The sequence below is a fragment of the Candoia aspera genome, chromosome 4 (assembly GCF_035149785.1).
Source record: "Candoia aspera isolate rCanAsp1 chromosome 4, rCanAsp1.hap2, whole genome shotgun sequence".
NCBI lineage: Eukaryota > Metazoa > Chordata > Lepidosauria > Squamata > Boidae > Candoia > Candoia aspera.
The window spans coordinates 40,164,258-40,184,185 of NC_086156.1; the positions used below are offsets into that span (position 1 = coordinate 40,164,258).

General features: G+C 38.7%; 1 protein-coding gene across 3 annotated transcripts in view; it reads left to right on the forward strand.

Moving 5' to 3' along the window:
• Nucleotides 1-19,928, forward strand: part of RARB (retinoic acid receptor beta) — a 90,881-nt gene that overhangs the window by 67,730 nt on the left and 3,223 nt on the right. For 2 of the 3 annotated variants that reach the window (XM_063303906.1, XM_063303908.1), the window contains 4 exons: nucleotides 4,497-4,657; nucleotides 8,556-8,732; nucleotides 17,536-17,740; nucleotides 19,173-19,331. In XM_063303906.1, coding sequence (XP_063159976.1) covers nucleotides 4,497-4,657; nucleotides 8,556-8,732; nucleotides 17,536-17,740; nucleotides 19,173-19,331 — 702 coding nt within the window. The remainder of the gene's footprint in view (nucleotides 1-4,496; nucleotides 4,658-8,555; nucleotides 8,733-17,535; nucleotides 17,741-19,172; nucleotides 19,332-19,928) is intronic. The other variant, XM_063303907.1, reaches the window with a different exon arrangement.

A 19,928-nucleotide genomic window follows, 5' to 3' on the forward strand; every position in this document is an offset into this window, starting at 1 on the left:
TAACCAAATCTTTTCTTGCCCACTTGCGTTCCCAATCAAAATATGTACTATTTCAGGATTTTTTTTTAATTTAGCAGAGTTCAAATATATTAAGATTTAATTAGAGCAAAATCATCACATAAAAGCCCATGATGTTTGAGTCAGAGTACTGCAGGCCCTGTAATATTGGGCTGTTTCACTCAACGGCCATAAAGTGGTCCACATTCCATGACCACTTATTTCTCCTAGACAGTAGTCTTCCATTAGGAATAAAAGGTGATGGAAGTGCCCAAATACATTGCCTGAGAGTTAAAGGGAGGAAAAGAAATATAACCTTCGTATTAGTCCCAGAGTAGTCAGATACTGCAGGGAAGAGCCAGTTGTGGATTACTTGTTACAGGGCTTCTGGGGGAGGTATGGCAAAATGAAGATGGCTTTGTGAAAATGGAGCCAACAACCGCAGCAAAGACCAAGGAATCAGTGAGAAGACCAGTTCCTTGGAACCTCGCTGGATAAAGAGAGGATGGGAGATTGCCCAGATGTGCTCCAGACAGCAGCTCCCCACAAGGAGACTGCAGGACTGCAGTTTTCCATGGGAAACAATGGGATTAGCCATCTTGCTTGCAACCACAGCAGAGACTTTTAAAGGACACTATGTTCACAAACCTCCCTTTCTAATCACTTTTGGAAATTGTTCATTGACAACTACTAAGCTATTATACTCTGTATATACTCCGTACAATACATATACAGTATTGTAAAGTATAGATAGATAGATAGATAGATAGATAGATAGATAGATAGATAGATAGATAGATCGTACTTGACAATATATGTATTTTTGTGTTTTGTTTTCTTTTTTCCTTTTCCTTTTTCTGTTAAAATAAGTAAGTAAGTAAGAAAGAGATCTTTGGAATGACAAGTTTGAAAATGCCAGGTGAATCTGCCTTTAATTCTGAACAAAAGAAAACTTTAATTATAAGCTTAAGAATTTAAAGAATCAGAAATAAATAGCAGAAAGCTAAATAAGATTTTGATCTTCGAAAGTTATTAATGGACTAAGGGTCCAGATAAAATTGGAATATTTAAACTTTTACTATAAGATTTTGGAATTAATTATAAAATACAAACAGAAATAGAAATAGATCCTGTTTTGGTTTTTACAAGACATAACATAAAGAATTTCATTATTTCAAAACCTGGATACTAAATGGGACTAAAGATTTTAGCTAAAGGAAAGATATATAGGCCTGCAAGATGGTTATGACAATAAAAATACTGAAGGACACTTTTGAAGAATGGAATCAGAAAATAGTAGCCTCAATAACAATGTCAGTAATGAGGTCTGCTTCTATGGATAGACTGTGTCCAAAAGATGTTATTGAAGAAATGTCAGATGTAGAACAAATTTTATCTGACAAGATGGAGATGGTATTGAAAGTGGATTTACAACTTTTGGGCCAAGAGAATGATTTAGAAAAAGATGTTTCACTGGATCTACAAAAGAAACTGGCTGAGGCTTTAAAATTTAAAAAGGAAATACAAATGACAATCCAAGAGCATGACCTGGATAGTTTTTTCCTACTGGATTTACAAAAGAGGCTTGTTAAAGCCTTGAAGAACTCTGTGCAATGGGACAAAGAAGAAATGAAGAGAAATCAAATCCTACAACAATATTTGAACAAACTAAAGATTAAGACTGTTAGAAGTAAAACGAAGGAATATAAAGTTGGTTTCTTTGATCAAGGTTAAAATAAAGTATGTTGTTACTTCTGGCTACCCCTTTTGGGCTTTCTGCTGACACCAGGACTGAAAAGGTGATGTTTATGGATTTGTTTATAGATAAGAGATAGGATATGAGATGAAGAGATAAATGTTTGTAACTTGAGATTGGGTGAAGAGTTACTACATTTATTTATACTTGTGATGAAGTTTGGAAGTTGCTTCTTAATATATTTCTTTTTTATTATTATTATTATTATTGTTATTATTATATTCTTTCTTTCTTTTTCCTTGCCCTTTTTCCTCCTTCTATTTTCTTTCTTTAATTTTAGCTTGTATTAGATTTTTCTATTATAATAAAAATTCTGAATTAAAAAATTATATACAATGGATTACTTGTTATAAAGGTCCAGGCAGTTTGGCTTGTTTTTGTACCATCAATATCAATAAGGTGGAAAGAGGTAAGAAGTTCCGTCAGAAATGTTCCTGCATTATTCCTTTTCAATAATAATTAATAATAATAATAATAATAATAATAATAGATTAATAAGAAGGAGAAATACCTTTAGGGAATATGATGGGTTGTGAAGTTTACTTCTGCATCTAGCAGGCAAATATCTGTCCATTCAGCCTTAATCCAGTTTTTACAGCTGGGCTCCATAAAATTATTATATTTGACTGGTAAGGGCACAGGATTTATTTTAACTCTTGTTGGTATCTCTGTCTTTGCTAAGCTAACTTATTTAAAATATGTATATTTTTACCAGTTTGAGGGATGGGGGCATTGTTACCATATCATCTGCTGGCCTGACAGACAAAAAGTTTCTTTTGGGGGGGGGGGGTTGCATGCCTCCAACTGGGAATATTTTTTTTTCATCATCAGGCTGAGTTTGAGTTTAGATTTAAGTAAGAGAGACTTCAAAAGAAATAAGGTCATGATCTGGGTTAGTTGATTTGCCTTCCTTCCCTTGACTGTAGACGGTAGTCTCCCAGGCTGATCTGGTAATAAAAGCTAGACAAATAGATTTTTGAAAATCTGAATAAAGTGAATTTTTGCGGAAAGGAACTCGTGATATCAGTAAATGAATCAGGAGGGCAAGGGAGCCATAACAAATCAAAAGCAACTGGACTCATATTCAAAAGATGACTCAGATTTCTTTTATGTTTTGATCTCCAGTTAGGGTTAGTGGTGGTGGTGATGGTGAGGAAGTCAGAGAAACCTGTTCTAGTTTAAGTTGGATTAAATGTAACTGATAAAATATACAGTATACTCCACAGTTTTGTCCACCAACTGGCAGCAGTTATTTGTATCACTTAACCTAGACATTCTGGCAGTCTGTAAGACTGGTTCCTCTTGGTTTCCTTCTTTATAATTAGCACCAGTAATAGGCAATGTGCATGAATCCAGAGGCTTAACATCTGCTTCCTTTTTAATGTCAGAATCCAAGGTACTAGCTCTGGGAAAAGAAGCTGGAATTGCAAATTATGCATCAGACATCAATGGCTTCCTGGGTGGAAAAGAATTCCTGCTTGGAAACTGGAGGAGAAGAGTGATCGGAGTCAGATCTAAACATTTATCTGGCCAGTGATGCCAAGATCAAGTATCCCAAGATAAAATCCACATTAATACAAAAAATAAGTAAAAGTCCACAGTAAAAATAGAAAATTATATAAAGAGAATAAAAGATACAGTTTCAGAACATTAATTTAAAATAATAATAATAATAATAATAATAATAAATGTTAAAATACTCTCAGTTTTATAATACTCCAGTTGTTAAAATGTACACTTAGGTTAAATGTCCTCCAATCTTTAAAGAAAAAATTATCCGTTGAATATTGTCTTCTTTAGCTGTCTATTGGCAGCTATTTGAACTCCCCTTTTAAGAGCAATATCTCAGTTTTTCTCTGTAGGTATGCACAGAGGCACAGCTTCTGGCAGCCCTGCCATGTTACAAGATGGTGGCCGTGATGCTGAAATCAAAACACCTGTTTTTTTATGCGCAATACCCTTAAAACACTGGCGGAACTTCATTCGCACTGTCAAGGCCACCACCTGGACTTTTTTGACCACACACTGCAGATACCCCTGGCAGGAGGAGAAAGGACAGGGACTAAATTTGAGTGGTAGGAGAAGCAGCAAGCAAGTCCACAGAAATCTCTTCAGCCAGGTAAACCATTCCTGTCTAAAAGTACCAATCAGTGTAAACTAACCTTTTTAATGCCAGTGGGCATATCATCTGGAGACCATATCCTGGAAATAAAAATGATGCTGGAAGCTTTGCAGAATATCAGGTTCCCGTTATTAAAGCCGAAGAATATAAAGAAAAAGTTAAAAACCAAAGATGTGTTGGACCTCATAGGCTCCTTGCCTGCAGTGGGGCAGAGCTAGAGCTGAATTGGTTAGAAGGCCCTCATGTTCCTGTTTTATTTTTCTTGGTTTCTTAGTTCCTTGGTGATTCTTTTGCATTCTAATAGTGCTTACTGATATTGGGAGGGCTTTTTCTGTCAAATAAGAATAAGTCATTCTAATGTCAAAAATAACAGTTTAATTTTTAACATTGCCTTCAGGAAATCTCAGATCTTGTAGAGAAAGGGAAAGTTTCCTACTATAACTTGATTAATCACATTGGCACAATTTTTTAAATGGCTATTAAATAAAACTACAAATTTCCTCTCTGTGTTCTCTGTATGTTTGGCCTGTTTAATGTTTATGGCTGTAATCAAGATCTGTGGAATTTGGCATAGGTTAATCTAAATAACCACATTTGAATTGCCTTTTTTCTTGCTTCCAGCTGTCAGAAATGACAGGAACAAAAAGAAAAAGGAGCCTTTAAAGCAAGAGTTTTTGGAGAATTATGAAATGACAGCAGAGTTGGATGATCTCACAGAGAAAATCCGAAAATCTCATCAGGAAACGTTCCCTTCACTCTGCCAGTTGGGCAAATACACAACGGTAAGAGCTATTATGAAAATGCCTTTGAAAATGTATAATGAGGACTGGAAAGTTGGATAGAATCTCAGAATTAGAAAAATTAATTGCTCTAGAAGGACTCTGCAAGTTTTTAGATCTCATGGACTAAAGCAGAATCTACTACAGTGATCTAGTTTGGATAGTCCTATAAATGACTGAACGATATACTCAATTGATGGACTAAAAATAAATGTTACAGAACACATTCTTGCAAACAAATTCTTGCAATGGATAATAACAGTACATCAGTTAAAGAGAAGTCTCTTGTGGGTACAACATATTGCGATGGAGTGGAAATAAGAAATTAGGATGGTTTTGTTTTATTTTACTTGGAAATGGTAAAAGAGAGAAGGAAAAGAAAAATCAATCATGTTGAGTTGTGCACCCTTTCTATAAAAGAAAATGCTCTTTTTAAGTGGAAGTGCAAGGAAGAAAAGCAAAAATTTGGGGTGTTGAGCTACGAAGTATAATGTATTATTCAGTGTTCAGTGGATAAATAAATGGGCAGCTAACTTCCCAATAAGAATAGTTTTACATCACAGGATATGCATCCATAATTGAATACATAATACTGTTGCATGTTGTAGGTATATTGCCACATTGCCAAGAGTTTAGCAGCAGAATAAGATATGTGCAAGTCAGTTAAAGAGAGTAGGACTGAAATAAATCCCAAGAGTCAAACAAGGTAGGGATTGAAGATCAAAATCTTGAGCAAGGCAAGAGCTAGGAAAGAGGTAACTATCAGTTCTGAAAGGATCGAAACATTTTATGTATGGGTGTATATGCTCCCAAGAAATCTGGTTCTCTAAGTGAATATTGTTTCACCAGATTTGTACATGTGTAGAGGTAAATTTGTATATTCACATCCTTTGTGAATTCTAGTGAGGTTTTGTCTTCTCAGTCTGACTCAACTGCGGAAGCCACAGTCGCATAGGGAACTAGATCTTTTCTGGCATGTTGGGGCGTTTATTGTGAGCTTCCACGTCCAGATATAACTAGAGTGCTTTACAGTATTATCCTACCATATGTAGATCATTACAGCATTACGGGAAACAGGATCCTAAGTTGTGTTCATGAATGCTTTCAGAAAAGGCACTTGGAAAGTACACTGTATGCAACACCAAGCTAAACCCTCCAGCTTGATGGTTCTCAGTAACCTTAGAGAGGGAACCTCATTTGTAATATTAAGTTGTTGCATCATCACCTGGCTGTCTTGTCATTGCTGACTTGATTTTATCATTCAGTATGGAAGGAAACTGCTAAAAATGTACTTGTTTCTAGGGACGCTTTTAAGTGCCCATTACCAAATGAAAGCTACAAATGCTTTCTGGCTGCCGCTGTCATAGAGGCATCTAGCCATTTTCAGTTGGCGTCTCTCTTGACGTAGCAGGGCTGCAAACCAGCAGGCTAACTTTGTGTTTTATTCACTGCCTCTTCTCTTCAGTTTGCATAATAGTCAAATTAGATTTATGCTTTGTTAGGGCTGTTAGGCATTGTCTCAGACACAGATGCATCCAGCTTCCTTGCGTGAGTGGCAGGAAGCATGATAAAGAGAGCTAGTAAGATTCTGCTGAAGATTTTGTTCACACTAGTTGGTTTCATGCAACATCTTCTTTCCAGATGGATGCCCCATTGTGAAATGATTTCAAGCTCTAGGCTCTGCTTTGTTCAAGCCTTTTATATTGCCATTTTTCTAGGAAACTGGATATAAACTGCCTATTATATTTAATTACAGCCCAAATGACTGCACATCTTGATCTTATATCCCAACCCCATATGTACAGCATTTCACCAAGGTCCTTGAGGGGGATATAAAATGAATCTTAAGGATGCAGAGTTCCTGAGAAGGGAATATTTCAGTCAGCAAAACAAAACCTGTTAGCCTCTTGTATGGCATGTTGCACCTCTAGAATACAATCCACTGGAAAAGGTCCAACAGTGGAATTCAAATATCTGCACAATATATGTAGGAAACTGTACAAGTGAAATGTGGAAGTGTTTAGTACCATTATTTTATCTTCTGGGTAGGGGTCATATATCCTTCCTGCATATCACAAATTGTTCTGGTTTTGTTGGAAAACGAGCAGAAGTGGATCTAATGAGAAAGTTTATATATGGACTCTCCCTCAATTTACTTTAGTGCAGTGTAATGCAGTGTAGTTTATTGTTACAGTCAAAGGACCAGCATAAGGAATATAGAAAAAAACACACAGAGAAAAAAAGAGTTTATATATAACTAGAACCTAAAACAAAAGTTAAAAAGGGATATAGACACTTCCTGTTTTAAAATACTTCTTGAATCTCAAACTGTGGTCCATCATCAGTTGTATCTTTTCCAGTTCTCTCAAACATCAGGCTGATGACTATTTTTATTCTTCAGATATTTGTAACTGGCGCACTCCGTGCCAGTCCTGGCCTGATAATATTCAGATTAGCCTGCATGATACATAGGCTTTGTATTTAGGTCTAGGGGCAGTCTTGTAACAATCCTAGTCTTTCACTTGATCGAATGCTCTACAGGGAACCAGTAATGATAGGTAGGGTTCCCTTGCTGCATATTAGGACTAGTTACACAAGTACCTATTGACCACACTACTTTAGGAGCACTGCACTGTCAAGCAGATGTAGGAACAACAATCCCAGCATCCCTCACTGCTGACTGTGCTGTCTTGGACCACTGAGGGTATAGTTCAGTGATATTTCTCCCTATTCTGACAGTTTGGTTGTATCTCTCCTCCCCAGTCCTGTTAGTTTCATCTCCATATTAATTCATTTTCCAGAGTTTTCAGTTTTAACTGACTTTGGTCAGATTTAGGAGCTATTCTGTTTTGTATTTTGCAGGTGCAGATAGTCTCTAGATAGATCACAAAACTGCAATAGTCTTTACAAGATGCTAGTTGTGCATATTACCTTACTTTTCAACATTTATATTACAGATTGAGTGCTGAGGCAATATAAGCTTTTGATGTGGCTGCCAGAGCCCCCTCAGAACTTGCTGTCAAATTGTGTACTTTAATCTAACCAAATGGGAAAGTTATTGAATACATGGAGAATAATTATAGTAACTGTGATTACTTGAATAATTTTTTTATTAAGAATTAAATTTTAATATGTATAAATCAGGTTTAGCTTTTGTTCTAGCCTCACCCACATGGAGGAATGTGGCCCCCACTATGCTTCCCCCCCATTATGTATCCCTGATTTAAACCAAACTGGATACAACTTGTACCAATAGGTAGCATAGCACTAAGCAAAAGTCTGAGCACATATTTTCTCAATGGACAAATGTTTGCAGATGAAGAACTTTGTACCCAGAAACCATCATCAAAAACCATATTTGGCAAGGGGAGAGGAAAAGGAATTCCTTATTGTTTTCTCCTGCCTAACAGATGGTTCTGCTCTTGTTCTTAATAAGTTGATTTTTTTCAGAGTTGTAAAACCTTTGTTGAGCCATAGGAAAGAAAGACTAACTTGAACTAATTTGCTGAACCTATAAGTATGTGGAAAGGGGTCACGTTGCATGCAAACTGTACTCTGCAGGATGAAGCTACTTCTTCCCACACATGGAAACCAATCTTCCAGTTACACATACTTTAATTCCTGGGATCTGATTGTAAAGGGTGGTTTTCAGGGTAGATACTGTATACCTAATGGGAAAAGAAGATCAGTAGCCTTTGGAAAGGCTTTCATTTATTTTACCCTCTGGACATATGGCACCTTTAATCATAAGCAAAAGAAAAAGTGTATAAGGAAAGGCTGGACAAAGGGGTTCCAACAGCAAATCTCACTGATAGTGAAATTGTTAATAGAAGTTGCTTTTAGAGGGTCTTTGTTTCAGCTACATTCTTTCATAGCAATTGATTCATTTTGTTCTTTTTAGAACTCTAGTGCGGACCATAGAGTTCGTCTGGACCTTGGGCTTTGGGACAAATTCAGTGAACTTGCAACAAAGTGCATTATTAAAATAGTGGAATTTGCAAAACGGTTGCCTGGTTTTACGAGTTTGACAATTGCAGACCAGATCACGTTGCTTAAAGCTGCCTGCTTGGACATTTTGGTATGTAACTTGTCTCTTTAAAGTATTCTGTTGACTTTTGCTTCCAAGAACCAGTGTATTTTGGGGGGTCTTGCTGATTAATATTGGTAAAAGAGGTAACGGGCACACCAGCCTTTGGGAGGTGCTAGGCATGTGCCATGGGAAAGTTTGCCTATTTACATAAATTGCTGCCAGAAGGTTAACTGGCAAGCATATTCCTGCTGTTTTCTCTAGCTGCTTCATATCTCCAGCTTAAGTTTTCAAGATGTACACTCCAGCTTGTATTTTCTAGACAGGCAACCAAGGCAAGCACACTTTTACACAAAGCACATGAATACATAGAGGCATTCTTAGGGATAAAGGAGGTTGTCACTTTGCTTTGCAGCATTCCAGCTTCCTGTTACAATATTACAGTATTTTAATTTTTATGTATATATTTAAACAAAGCTCATCTGAGTCAGGGAACCTGGTTGGCACTAAAATAACTTCCTGCAGGCTCATGCATGATAACAGGACTGCAGCAATAGTCAATCAGCTCATTGTATTGCTCATATTTTCTTCTAGCAAACAAAAGCAGCTCAGGAAGAGCTGTGTCTAGCTATTCCCCAACTCCCCTATATCTATCCAATCAACTTCCAGGGAAAGGCTCTTGTCAAATTTAAATAATTGGGAATGGAAGGTGAGTGCTTTTCGTCTCCTATGATTGGCAGAGGCAAACTAAAGGATCTGAAAGAGCAAATACATGTAGAAGTTAAAGAATGTAGTTTTTTCTGTTCAGAATTTGCAGTACTAATTTTAAATGCATGGACAATCTATCTTATAAATGGGGTTTTGTTGTTCCTAGTAAGTTCATGTGATTTGTATGGGATTAATCACTTCTTCAGGATAGAATGGGCAATCTGTGGCCCTGCAGATGTTCCTGAACTACAATTTCCAGTACCATTGGCTCCCAACAATGCTGGAAGGCTTCAGCAACAGCTGGAGGACCCTACATTCCTTATCTTTGCTTTAAGGTAAAATAAGTAATACAAAACTAATTCCCCCAATAAACTGGCTTTTCTGAACAGAAATAAACATATATCTTACAAACAAGTGGCTGTTTTCTGCTTGCCCCTTACTGCCCCTTTTTGGGTAGATCTGGAGTTTGGTTTGTACTGGAACATTTCGCACTAAAATAATTAACCATAGACTACCAGAAACCTGTAAAGTTAGTTTAAAAATTTCAAACAAAATCCTAGGGAGGAGAATATGGTAGCTACTATAGCTTCTTTTCTTTTTCTTGCAAGCTGTTACTTCTGTATGATGGGAAGAGAAGAGGCCAAGAGGAGGCTAGCATGCATCTCAAAGGTTCGCCTAGCAGAGTCCTTTTTCATACAAGCTTTCACACTAGCTAGCCTTCTTTTTATTGTGTGTGGTCTTGCTTCAAGACAGAGCCATTTTTTGTCAATTGCATGCCTGCCATGGTTAGTGCTGCTGTGATATGACATGGTGAAGTTATGCCATGATTTATAAAATTTGGCATAGCTCCAAGCATGTTTGACCAAGAATTCTGACAAGGAAGTTGAACTGCAGTTGAGAGGCAGAGCAGCTTAATAAATGGTTAATATATTGCTGTTGGTATGACTCTTTTAAATAAAGGTTAAGAGAGAGTTTGCATAGCTTAACTTCTCTCCAACTCTTCACTCTTAAGAGGCCTGCTTGCTATTTTCAGCCTGTCATTTCCCTGGAATGTTTATCAGCAGCCAGACATGATCATCTATAATCTCCCGTTGCTTCAAGCACCATCCTCCTGGGTCCTGAAAAGGATTGGACCAAGCTTTTGGTTTTAATCAGATGGCACGGATGGTAACACATCTTGTGTGGGATATGTGCCATATTCAGCATTCTGGGCAACTTTTCCTCTGTGAATGGAGACATTCTCTTGTAGATGTCTGACCATTAGGAGCCAAGGTGGAAGTAGTTAGTTAAGCTTTGCATTCTCATTCTTTTGACTATCCCTTTATTCTCTTCTGATCACTCCTTTTTGTTTTTTTCTCTTTCTGATGCCTGTTTTCTCTTCCCCTGTGCCATCTCTTCCCTGCCTGCTGAGAAATGGATAGATCATTCTTGCCAGAAGTCTGAATTGATTGCTTTTAGGCCAAGAACCACATGAAATTAAACTATGGTCTTCATTCAGCTTAGGTGTTCAAATTGTCCACCTCTGCCTTATGGGATTAATTTGAGGTAGAGTTTTGTGTTGGAGGACTCTCTCTGAAGGTGAACGGTTAGTCTAGATTACAGATCTGTCTTCCAACGTCGGCCCTATGGCACCCCCACACACTTTCTTCTAATTATCCCTGTCCAAGTCAAGTAATAAAGGAAATATAATGAAAAGCACAGTGATACAAAGGGAAGGATTTCATAAAGAATATTTGAAGGAGGCTTTTTGGTCCCAGATGATTGTTTCAGAGGTGTTAACTCTCAAAGTGATGGTTATTGAGAGATGGGCATTTAAAGAGTTGTCTTCTTTCTAACCTGTGATAATTTCTAAGGGCCAGATTTCATCCTCTACTTATTCTTTTCTCAAAACGAATTATGCAGACCTTAAATCTGGACCATCAGAGGTAGATGAGAGGTATACAGCTGCCTGTTACATTTCACTGTCAAATAACTAATATCTTTAAGAGGTGTTTGCTAATATATGGTCCTTATTGTATTCCATACATTTTCCACTCATGGCTCCAATTTTGCCCTTTGGCTCAACAGAGAACAACTTTGTTCCATCTTCTACACAACAGCCTTTCAGATATTTCAAGATTGCCTTTATGTCTCCCTTTATCTTCTCCTCTCCATAAACATAAACAGAATAAACCAGCTCTTTCAATAATTCATCATAGAACCTGAATATTGAATTTTGACACTAGATAGGTAGGTATTCTTAGAAATTCAGGACTATATCCTAAAATGAATGTACTATTGTTTCTGCTATTATTACTCCTTTACATTTGTGTTTCATGTTTCTACTTGAACCATTAAAGTATCTTGGTGTTAATAAAATAAAGCCAGTATATTAAAAACTTACCCTTATAATAAAATGGTACTTTTGCTAACCCTGTCATAGAATTAATAAACTAATCTTGCATCATTGGTCATGTAGCTTTGGATCATTTTCCTCAATAAATAAATGAATAAGTATAATGTTTTTGACTCATTTGTTTAATTGGGTTCTCTTTATCTAGTTTTAGGACTTGTGTGGAGAACAGGTCGTGTTTTAGGTCACATTTATGCAGAAATACTGAACACTCAAAAGGGTTCACAAACTTTTAGGTACCACTGTATTACGTATCTATCACAGTCATGTTTTTTGTCTTTAATTCTATTTCTTCCTTTATTTTTTAAATTTTTGGATGAGATAAGTATCAAGGGTTGCCTTCTTTCCTCCATCCTCTCAGCAGCTCCCAGAGCAACCTGTCCAACATCCCCAACTTCCTAGGGCTCCTTTTCCCCTGCCCAAACTGCTACTACCAGGATTATAGCACGGCATAACCCCCAGGTCCACTCACCCCAAATCTTCCCAATACTTTCCCGTTACCTCTAATGAAGACAACCAAACCTCAAACCTCTGTGTTAATTAAACCAGGACTTAGTGATGTGGGAACTCCCAGAAAAAAATCACCTTTGTTTAGTTCTGTTCAACTTTGGGCTTTCTGTGCTACCTATCAAAGCAGCAGATGCAGAGCTACAGTGGGGAAAGTCACCCTAGAGGAGCCCTCTGGATTCCTCGCTCGCTGGATCCCTCACTTGAAGGCCTGGGAGCATAGCAGCAGCAGCAACCTTTGGACCCTATCCCCAGAGGAGGGAGAGGCAGCCCCCTCCTCCCTCTTCCTGCCTGCTTCCTGAGCTGCTGTCTCAGGCTGGTTTAGCCTCTCTCCTGCCTCTGGGCCCTTTAGTGACACCATGATCCCAGGCTGCTGAAAGGAGATGAGACACTCAGAGTGCCCCAGGGGTAGTGCAGGGCAGTTCAGTTGCAAAGCCTGTGTGGACTTGCATAGATGGCAACTGCAGTCTCCGAAGGGAAAAGGGTGCCTGACCAGAAGGCTTCAGGCCAGCCCTGGAAGAGGGGTGAGCAGCCTCCATACACCCCTATTTCCAAGCATGCAATAAAAAGGAGCCTGGTGCTTTCTGAAAGTGATGTCTGCTTTGCTGCCAAGAGGAAGGGATGCAACATAGGACTGTTGCTTTTTCCAACCCTAGTGCTCCCCCCCCCCCGCTTTCTAGCCTCTGAATGGAATAAAGCAAGCACCAGAGTTGTCTGGAGAGAAGACACTGTGGGTTGCACCTGGGGACCATGGCAAACCCCATCTCCCCCATGCTTCCCTTCCAAACTCTGCTCAGCTTCCAGTGTCCTTGGCTTTTCCCCCCACTTCTTTTTCTTAGAACAGAACCGTCCATTTTGGCCTGACCCATGCATAGACCAAAACACTTGAATCATGCATGATTCGTATCTGACACAGACCACCCAAAACTACGATGTTCCATGCAGTTTGGGCACAGATTGTTTTGAATATCCCTACATTAGAAATTTTGCCTAGCCACTGCCCAATAACCATTTATAGACTTCGTGTGTGTGTGTGTGTGCGTACCTTCAGTCTTGACTCCTTGTAACCACATTGATAAGTCCATGAAATTTTCCTGACAGCATTTTCAGAAGTGGTTTGCCATTGCCTCCTTCCTAGGGCTGAGAGAGAGTGACTGGCCCAAGGTCACCCAGCTGGCTTCATGCCTCAGGCAGGACTAGAACTCACGGTCTCCCAGTTTCTAGCCTGATGCCTTAACCATGGCACCACACTGGCTCTGGTCATCATCATGCCTAGTGATAATTTTTCATCATTTGCTGAATGAAGAAGCATTTCCTTTTAACTACATCCGATCTTCTACCATTCAGCTTCTGAGGATGATGCTAGGCAGTGGCACTGGGACTGGAAGACAGACAGACAGACAATCAATCAATCAATCAATTCGGTCAATGACCAGCAACTGGGACTGGAAGTCTTTCTGACCCCAGACTATTTGTTTGCCAGGTTTGTAGTTTGTTTTAGGCTTGTGGAAGTAAGTCTCTCAAATACACATTTCAAGCTGATATTGCTGTCTGTTTAAACTAACAAGGACCACACTGCACTATTCAGAAATCAAAGTGATCCTCTCTTTAATCGAAGAGGTGCAGACCAAGACCTTAAGAACAGTCAAATCTGCAAGCCTTGCCAGGTTTGTCTCTTTTTTAAGTTTGGGTTGCAAACAACGATCTGTATCAAGATATGGGTGTCCATTTGGGTTCCACACATTTGGGGCAGTCCTAAGAGTTATCCAGAATTAGTGCCAGTCATTTTCCCACATCATCTTCCAGAGAGGGGTTGGGGTTGGTTTTAATTGCTGTCAAAACCTAGCCTCACTGTACAGTAGGTAGGAATGTCTTGCCCATTCTTGTTCCTTTGATCCTTGGACAGTCTCAAGTAGAAATCCTTCTGCTTTCTGAGCAGCTCTACTACCAACTCTCTAGTTCAGTGTTCCTCAACCTTGGCAACTTTAGAATGTGTGAACTTCAGCTCTTAGAATTCCCCAGCCAGCCATGCTGACTGGAGAATTCTGGGAGAAGCCCACACATCTTAAAGCTGCTACGGTTAAGAAACACTGCTCTAGTGTAATAAAGTGGGTATGTGCCCTGATACCTCAGGGCACATTGCATGTATACCGTGATGGGCAGTAGAATGTCATTCTTTTGTGTACTTGTTTTGGAGTGTCAAAATAGTGGGCATGACTGCTAAATTATTTCCACACTCACCAACTTCTTAGAAAGAGGAATGGCAGTCATTTGTTTAATTTAGGAAAGTCTCAACAGATAAATTATCTGCTGACAATCCTGAAAAGGTGCTGTTGATGGGTCTTTGTCATAATCAGCAAAGCAGTGCCATATATAGCTGTTCAGAAGTAAGTCACATATGTATATAGAAGCTATAATGTCTTAAATTAAAAAGGGTTTAAGTAGAGCAATATTACTGTAGGGAAGGGAAGCTCCGAAAGGCTTGTGCTGGCTAGAATATATGGTATGTGTTTGAGTATGTGTGTGTATGTGTACAGACACACATTCCAAAATAAGTGCAGAATGTGAAAGAATGAAGTTCTACTGCACATCACTGTGCGTGAGTGTGTGTATCAATCATACTGTTTCCCCTATTTCAGGAACATGATCAGGGAATAAAAAAGTTTGGGATCTAGTGTATGCTTAATAAAAATTGAGTTGACTTTATTGTTATACAATAACATAAATATTTTCTTTTTTAGATTTATAGAAAAAATTGTAGTCATTTTAATAATTTTGTGGTACCTTTCCCCAGGGATAAGTTCTTTTTCAAACTTAAATACATGCTATTTGTCTGTTACATGTAAAAAGCATTACTCTTCAGTTGTCTTAGAAATAATTCATTTTTCTGTCTGTTATATTGCATTTGTAAAATTCTTGGGTTCCTGGAAGAAAGAATTTTAATGTGAATTGTAACTAGCACTTGTGTGTATGAGTGTGCACACCTTCAAGCCAAACTTGAACTCCTGGCAACTACCTGGAGTAGCCCTTGCAATCTTGGTAAGATTGTTTTGGAAGTGCTTTTCCATTGCCACCTTCTTCCTAGGGCTGAGAGAGAGTGACTGGCCCAAAGTCACCCAGCTGGCTTCATGCCTAATGCAGCAATAGAACTCACAATCTCCTGGTTTTTGGCCTGGTGCCTTAACCACTACACCACCTTGGCTCTCAGCTAGTCCATTAGCACATTCATAATAGTAATGTATTCTTTGTAATGGAAATAGAAGGCTTAAAGTTTGAAACTGCATCTCTGTTGGCAACTTTTATGAATGAATATGGTAGGCTGTATTTTTCAGGATCTGGGGTTTTTTTTTTTTTTGCTTCATCTGTTCATAAGTAAGTCAGCAAAAAGCATTCTGTTTGTCTTTGCTTGATAAAACCAGCTTTACAGTCAGTGATTCTAGCAAGGGTGTAAAAAAAACCCCCAGAAAGGATCTTGCACAGAAATATGCCACATGTATTTGTTGTCACTGGCATATGATGTGTAACTCAATGAGACCACATTCCTCCTAAGTAGCAACAAGAGGCAGCTTATATTACCCATATGCAGTTCATTCTTGAGGTCCCTGTCACTTTAGCTCATTCTGTTTTTCTCTTCACGTCTGAAAAGTTTGTACAGATTTACCCATTTCTTTCTCTCATCATAAGATATCAATAACACAGCATTCCAGTTCTTTCATTTTATCAGTAGACGTAAGTCAGGAACACAGCCATAATGTAACCCAATCAAAATGGCTATAATCTACAGATTTGTCTCACTGTGAGGGGAAAAAAGTCATTTATGGATATGAGCCACTCCAAAGAAGGCAGCATAGTCATTTAGAAATAAAAAATAAAGCAATCAATGATTAGGCTTTAGAGTTGCCCTTTTCTTACCATTCTTTGGAATCGAATGCCCAGTTTGGCCATGAAAGCCTATGTGGTTCTTTGGGATGCACTATTTTATCTGGAAACCAGTTAATAATTATTGATAATACATAATAAATTGCTATCCCAGTTTTTTGGGGATGCAGGGATGAAGAGAACTGATCAGTACAGGTGGACCCTTTGTACATTCTTGAAAGCCTGAGTGCTGCAGAAGTGAGGAAATCAGATAATTTGAGGGAAAGGATCATTGTGTTTAGTTGAGGACACTTACGAAAGCAGACAGCCTTATTTCATTCTCACTGAGACCCTAAGGCTTTCCCTTCCCAAAGATGGTCCTTTCCATATGCAGGATCAGCTTTAGCAACACCCCTTTCTCACCCTGCCCCCCAACAGTACCATGAGACTTCCACTGGAGTATGTGGAAGCACTCAAAAAAGTTTACAATATGCAGAATCAAGATGGACTACACCTTTTTTTTTTCTAAGAGGATTAAGGCTTCAAGCCCCCAAATTCCCAGCATCAGTGTGATTCTTTATACAAGTTATACCAAGATTCTGGGAGATCTCAAAATTAGAATGGATCACCTGGGCCTTCACCTCCAATTCCTGTTCTGCAAAGAATCCAATATTAAAGCATCCACAACAGAATGACTGTCTAGCTTCCACTTGAACACATGGAGCAAAGGGGAACACACTACCTCTTTAGTCATTGGTTTCTCTGCTGAACCTCTCTTACTGTTGGAAAGGGTTTTTTTTTTAATATTCAATCAGAATGTGTCTTGCTATAAATTAAATTCATTACAGCATTTTGTACTCTGCATTATGAAAGAATAGAGAACAAACCTTGCTCAATTCCAGCCCAATCCTGAATGGGGAAAGACATTCCATTGTAATCTATGGCACATCCTGTTCCCTGTCTTGACCTGAACTGAGGGGAGGGGGGTTAGAAAAAAAGTTGCAATAATGGCAGACAGTGATACTGCCCAGGGAAAATAATTTTTACTGTTTATTAAGCAGTAAAAATTTGTGATACCATCTTACAGAAAAGGTAGAGGAAAGCAAGCCAGCAATTGGCCCAAACATCCTAGAATACTTTGTTTCAAACAAATATTTCTGTGCAAACACAATCACTGAGGCTTAATATCTGAGTAAACATGTAGGATTGGGCTGCATAAGATGTACATCAGTTTCACACTGAAATTGTAGGATTTTTAAAAAGTTATTAGATAGATTTGGGTTCAGTCAAACTCACTGGTGGAGGCAATAACTGTAACATAAAGGATTATTCCTAGAACTCTTTGTTTTTAATCTTCCTAAATGGACATAATTTTTTCTTCCTTCCCAGATCCTCCGAATTTGCACAAGGTACACCCCTGAACAAGACACAATGACATTTTCTGATGGCCTTACACTAAATCGAACTCAGATGCATAATGCTGGGTTTGGTCCCCTGACGGATCTTGTGTTCACATTTGCCAATCAGCTTCTGCCGTTGGAAATGGATGACACTGAAACTGGCCTGCTTAGTGCCATCTGCTTAATTTGTGGAGGTGTGTTTGAATAACATCAACTTAATTGGTGTATGAGCTGAAGAGGCTTGCATTGCTCCAGATTTTGCCAACAATGTGATGTTGATGTGCCACCACAGAAGTAGGAGAAATTTGCTGGTTTAAACCAATACAGTGTCTTCAAAGTTTGCTAGGTTTTGTTCAAAAATACCATTTCCTCCCTTACTGACATCAGATATTAGGAAAATGTTATTGGTATTATTTATTAAATTTATATGCCGCCCAATTCCCAGTGACTCTGGGCAGTTTGCAAATGATTTAAAACATGAAAAACATGCAAGAAAAACAAGAAAAAAAAAAGGGTAGAGATGGCAGAATAACAAACGGGGTTAACAAAAGAAAGCAACCTAAGTTAAAAGGAGGCTTCAGTCATCCCCACCAAAGGCCTGGGTAAAGTGCCAGGTCTTCAGGCCCCTTGAAACTTCAGCAGGACGGGGGCTGTTTCGTTCTTTGGGGGAACCTTGTTCCAAAGGGCAGGAGCTGCGAGAGAAGGCATGCTTCTGGGGTCCTGATAGATGGCATTGCTTAATTGAAGGAACCTGAATCGATTGGGCTGGGCAGTTTCTATGGGAGATAGGCCGTCCCTCAAGTAACCAGGCTCTATGTCATGTTTTTCTACTTGTTTTGGCTTCTCAGTGTTCTGGACTCAGGAGATGAAAGCTGAAGGAAAAGAATGGGGGGTCGTGGTATGGTAACTGTGAAATGGAGAATTTCATGTAAAGGGATTGGAAATAAAGAAGGCAGTATTGCAATGCAATGCCCTGACACAAAACGAAGCTGTGACCAGAGTTGGATTGCTATGACCAATCTTAAAAATGGCTTGAATGTTGGAAAAATTGCAGGAAAGCACAGCCAACATCTCAAAATCACTTCATATATTCCTTCAGGCAAAATTTGGTGGTGGATGCATTAAGGAGGAAGCACTAGCAGCACTTTGCAGAGTGTTTAAATAGGAATGGGGGAAAGCAAATAGGTCTAGCTTTCCTTTAATCGTTTGCTGACACCTACTGGCACCCAAAGGCAATACTGCTCTGGGATCAAGGGGGTGGAAGAAGTAAACTATATAAATGAAAGAATGTATGGTAGCCTTTTAAACTTGTTTTGTTGTTTTACTTTACTGTTTTACAAATTAAAATTTTATGGATAATTACCATTGGACTTGGAATATTTTCTTTTCTCAGTGCAGTTGGACAAGAGGAAATAAATAGTTAACCAACTGCAGCTTCACCAGTTAGGAACAAAAAAGTTGTGCAGAGTGTTACCACAGGGATGACAAGTTGGAACTGAATTTTGTAAACCTCCAGAACAAGTAATAACAAGGAAAGATAGGAAGACATCATAGTATGTGTTTATAACAATTTGATTTTGGGGTATAAATTATTTTAACTATTATATTTGGGTACCTTTTTCCCAGACCGCCAGGACCTTGAAGAACCAGCAAAAGTAGATGAACTACAGGAGCCGTTACTAGAAGCTCTCAAAATATACATCCGAAAAAGAAGACCCAACAAGCCTCATATGTTTCCAAAGATCTTAATGAAAATCACAGATCTGCGCAGTATCAGTGCAAAAGGTAAATTTGATATTTTTTTGATGGAGATGAAGATGTGCAAACAGGAGAACTGCAGCAGTTGACCCAGCCAATTAATTGTAAAAGGGTCATACTCAGTTAAACTCCCTCCCCCAGGAAGCCATAGCATTCTTTTGACTGCCTGATGTTAATTGATTTTTTCCCCATTCCTGGTGAAAATGATGTCCTAAAGAGGTCCTACTAAAAGACGTTCTCTCTGAGTATTCCCTTTCTCCTGCTGGCTCAGCCCACTACTTGTGAATATGCGGGGCAGAAACAAATATGGATGGGTATAGTCCCTCTGGCTGTGACTGTGGTGGTACCAATCCTGATTGCATAATCACACTTTTTTTTTAATGTTGCTTTGATAAGGGGGGAAAAAGTGAAGTAGGAAAGGAATTACCAACATCCTTTGGGGTTGTTGGGATGACTGGAAAAAAATAGCTGATAGACAACAGATCCAGGCTTCTGATAGAATGAGCTGCCTGTGCACAGATGTAGGTCAGTTGGTCAGCAGAGGATATGGCTTAATCCACTATACAAGCAGAAGAATGCCATCAATTCATGAAAAGAATCAAAGACTGAGAGTTCACGTCAGGA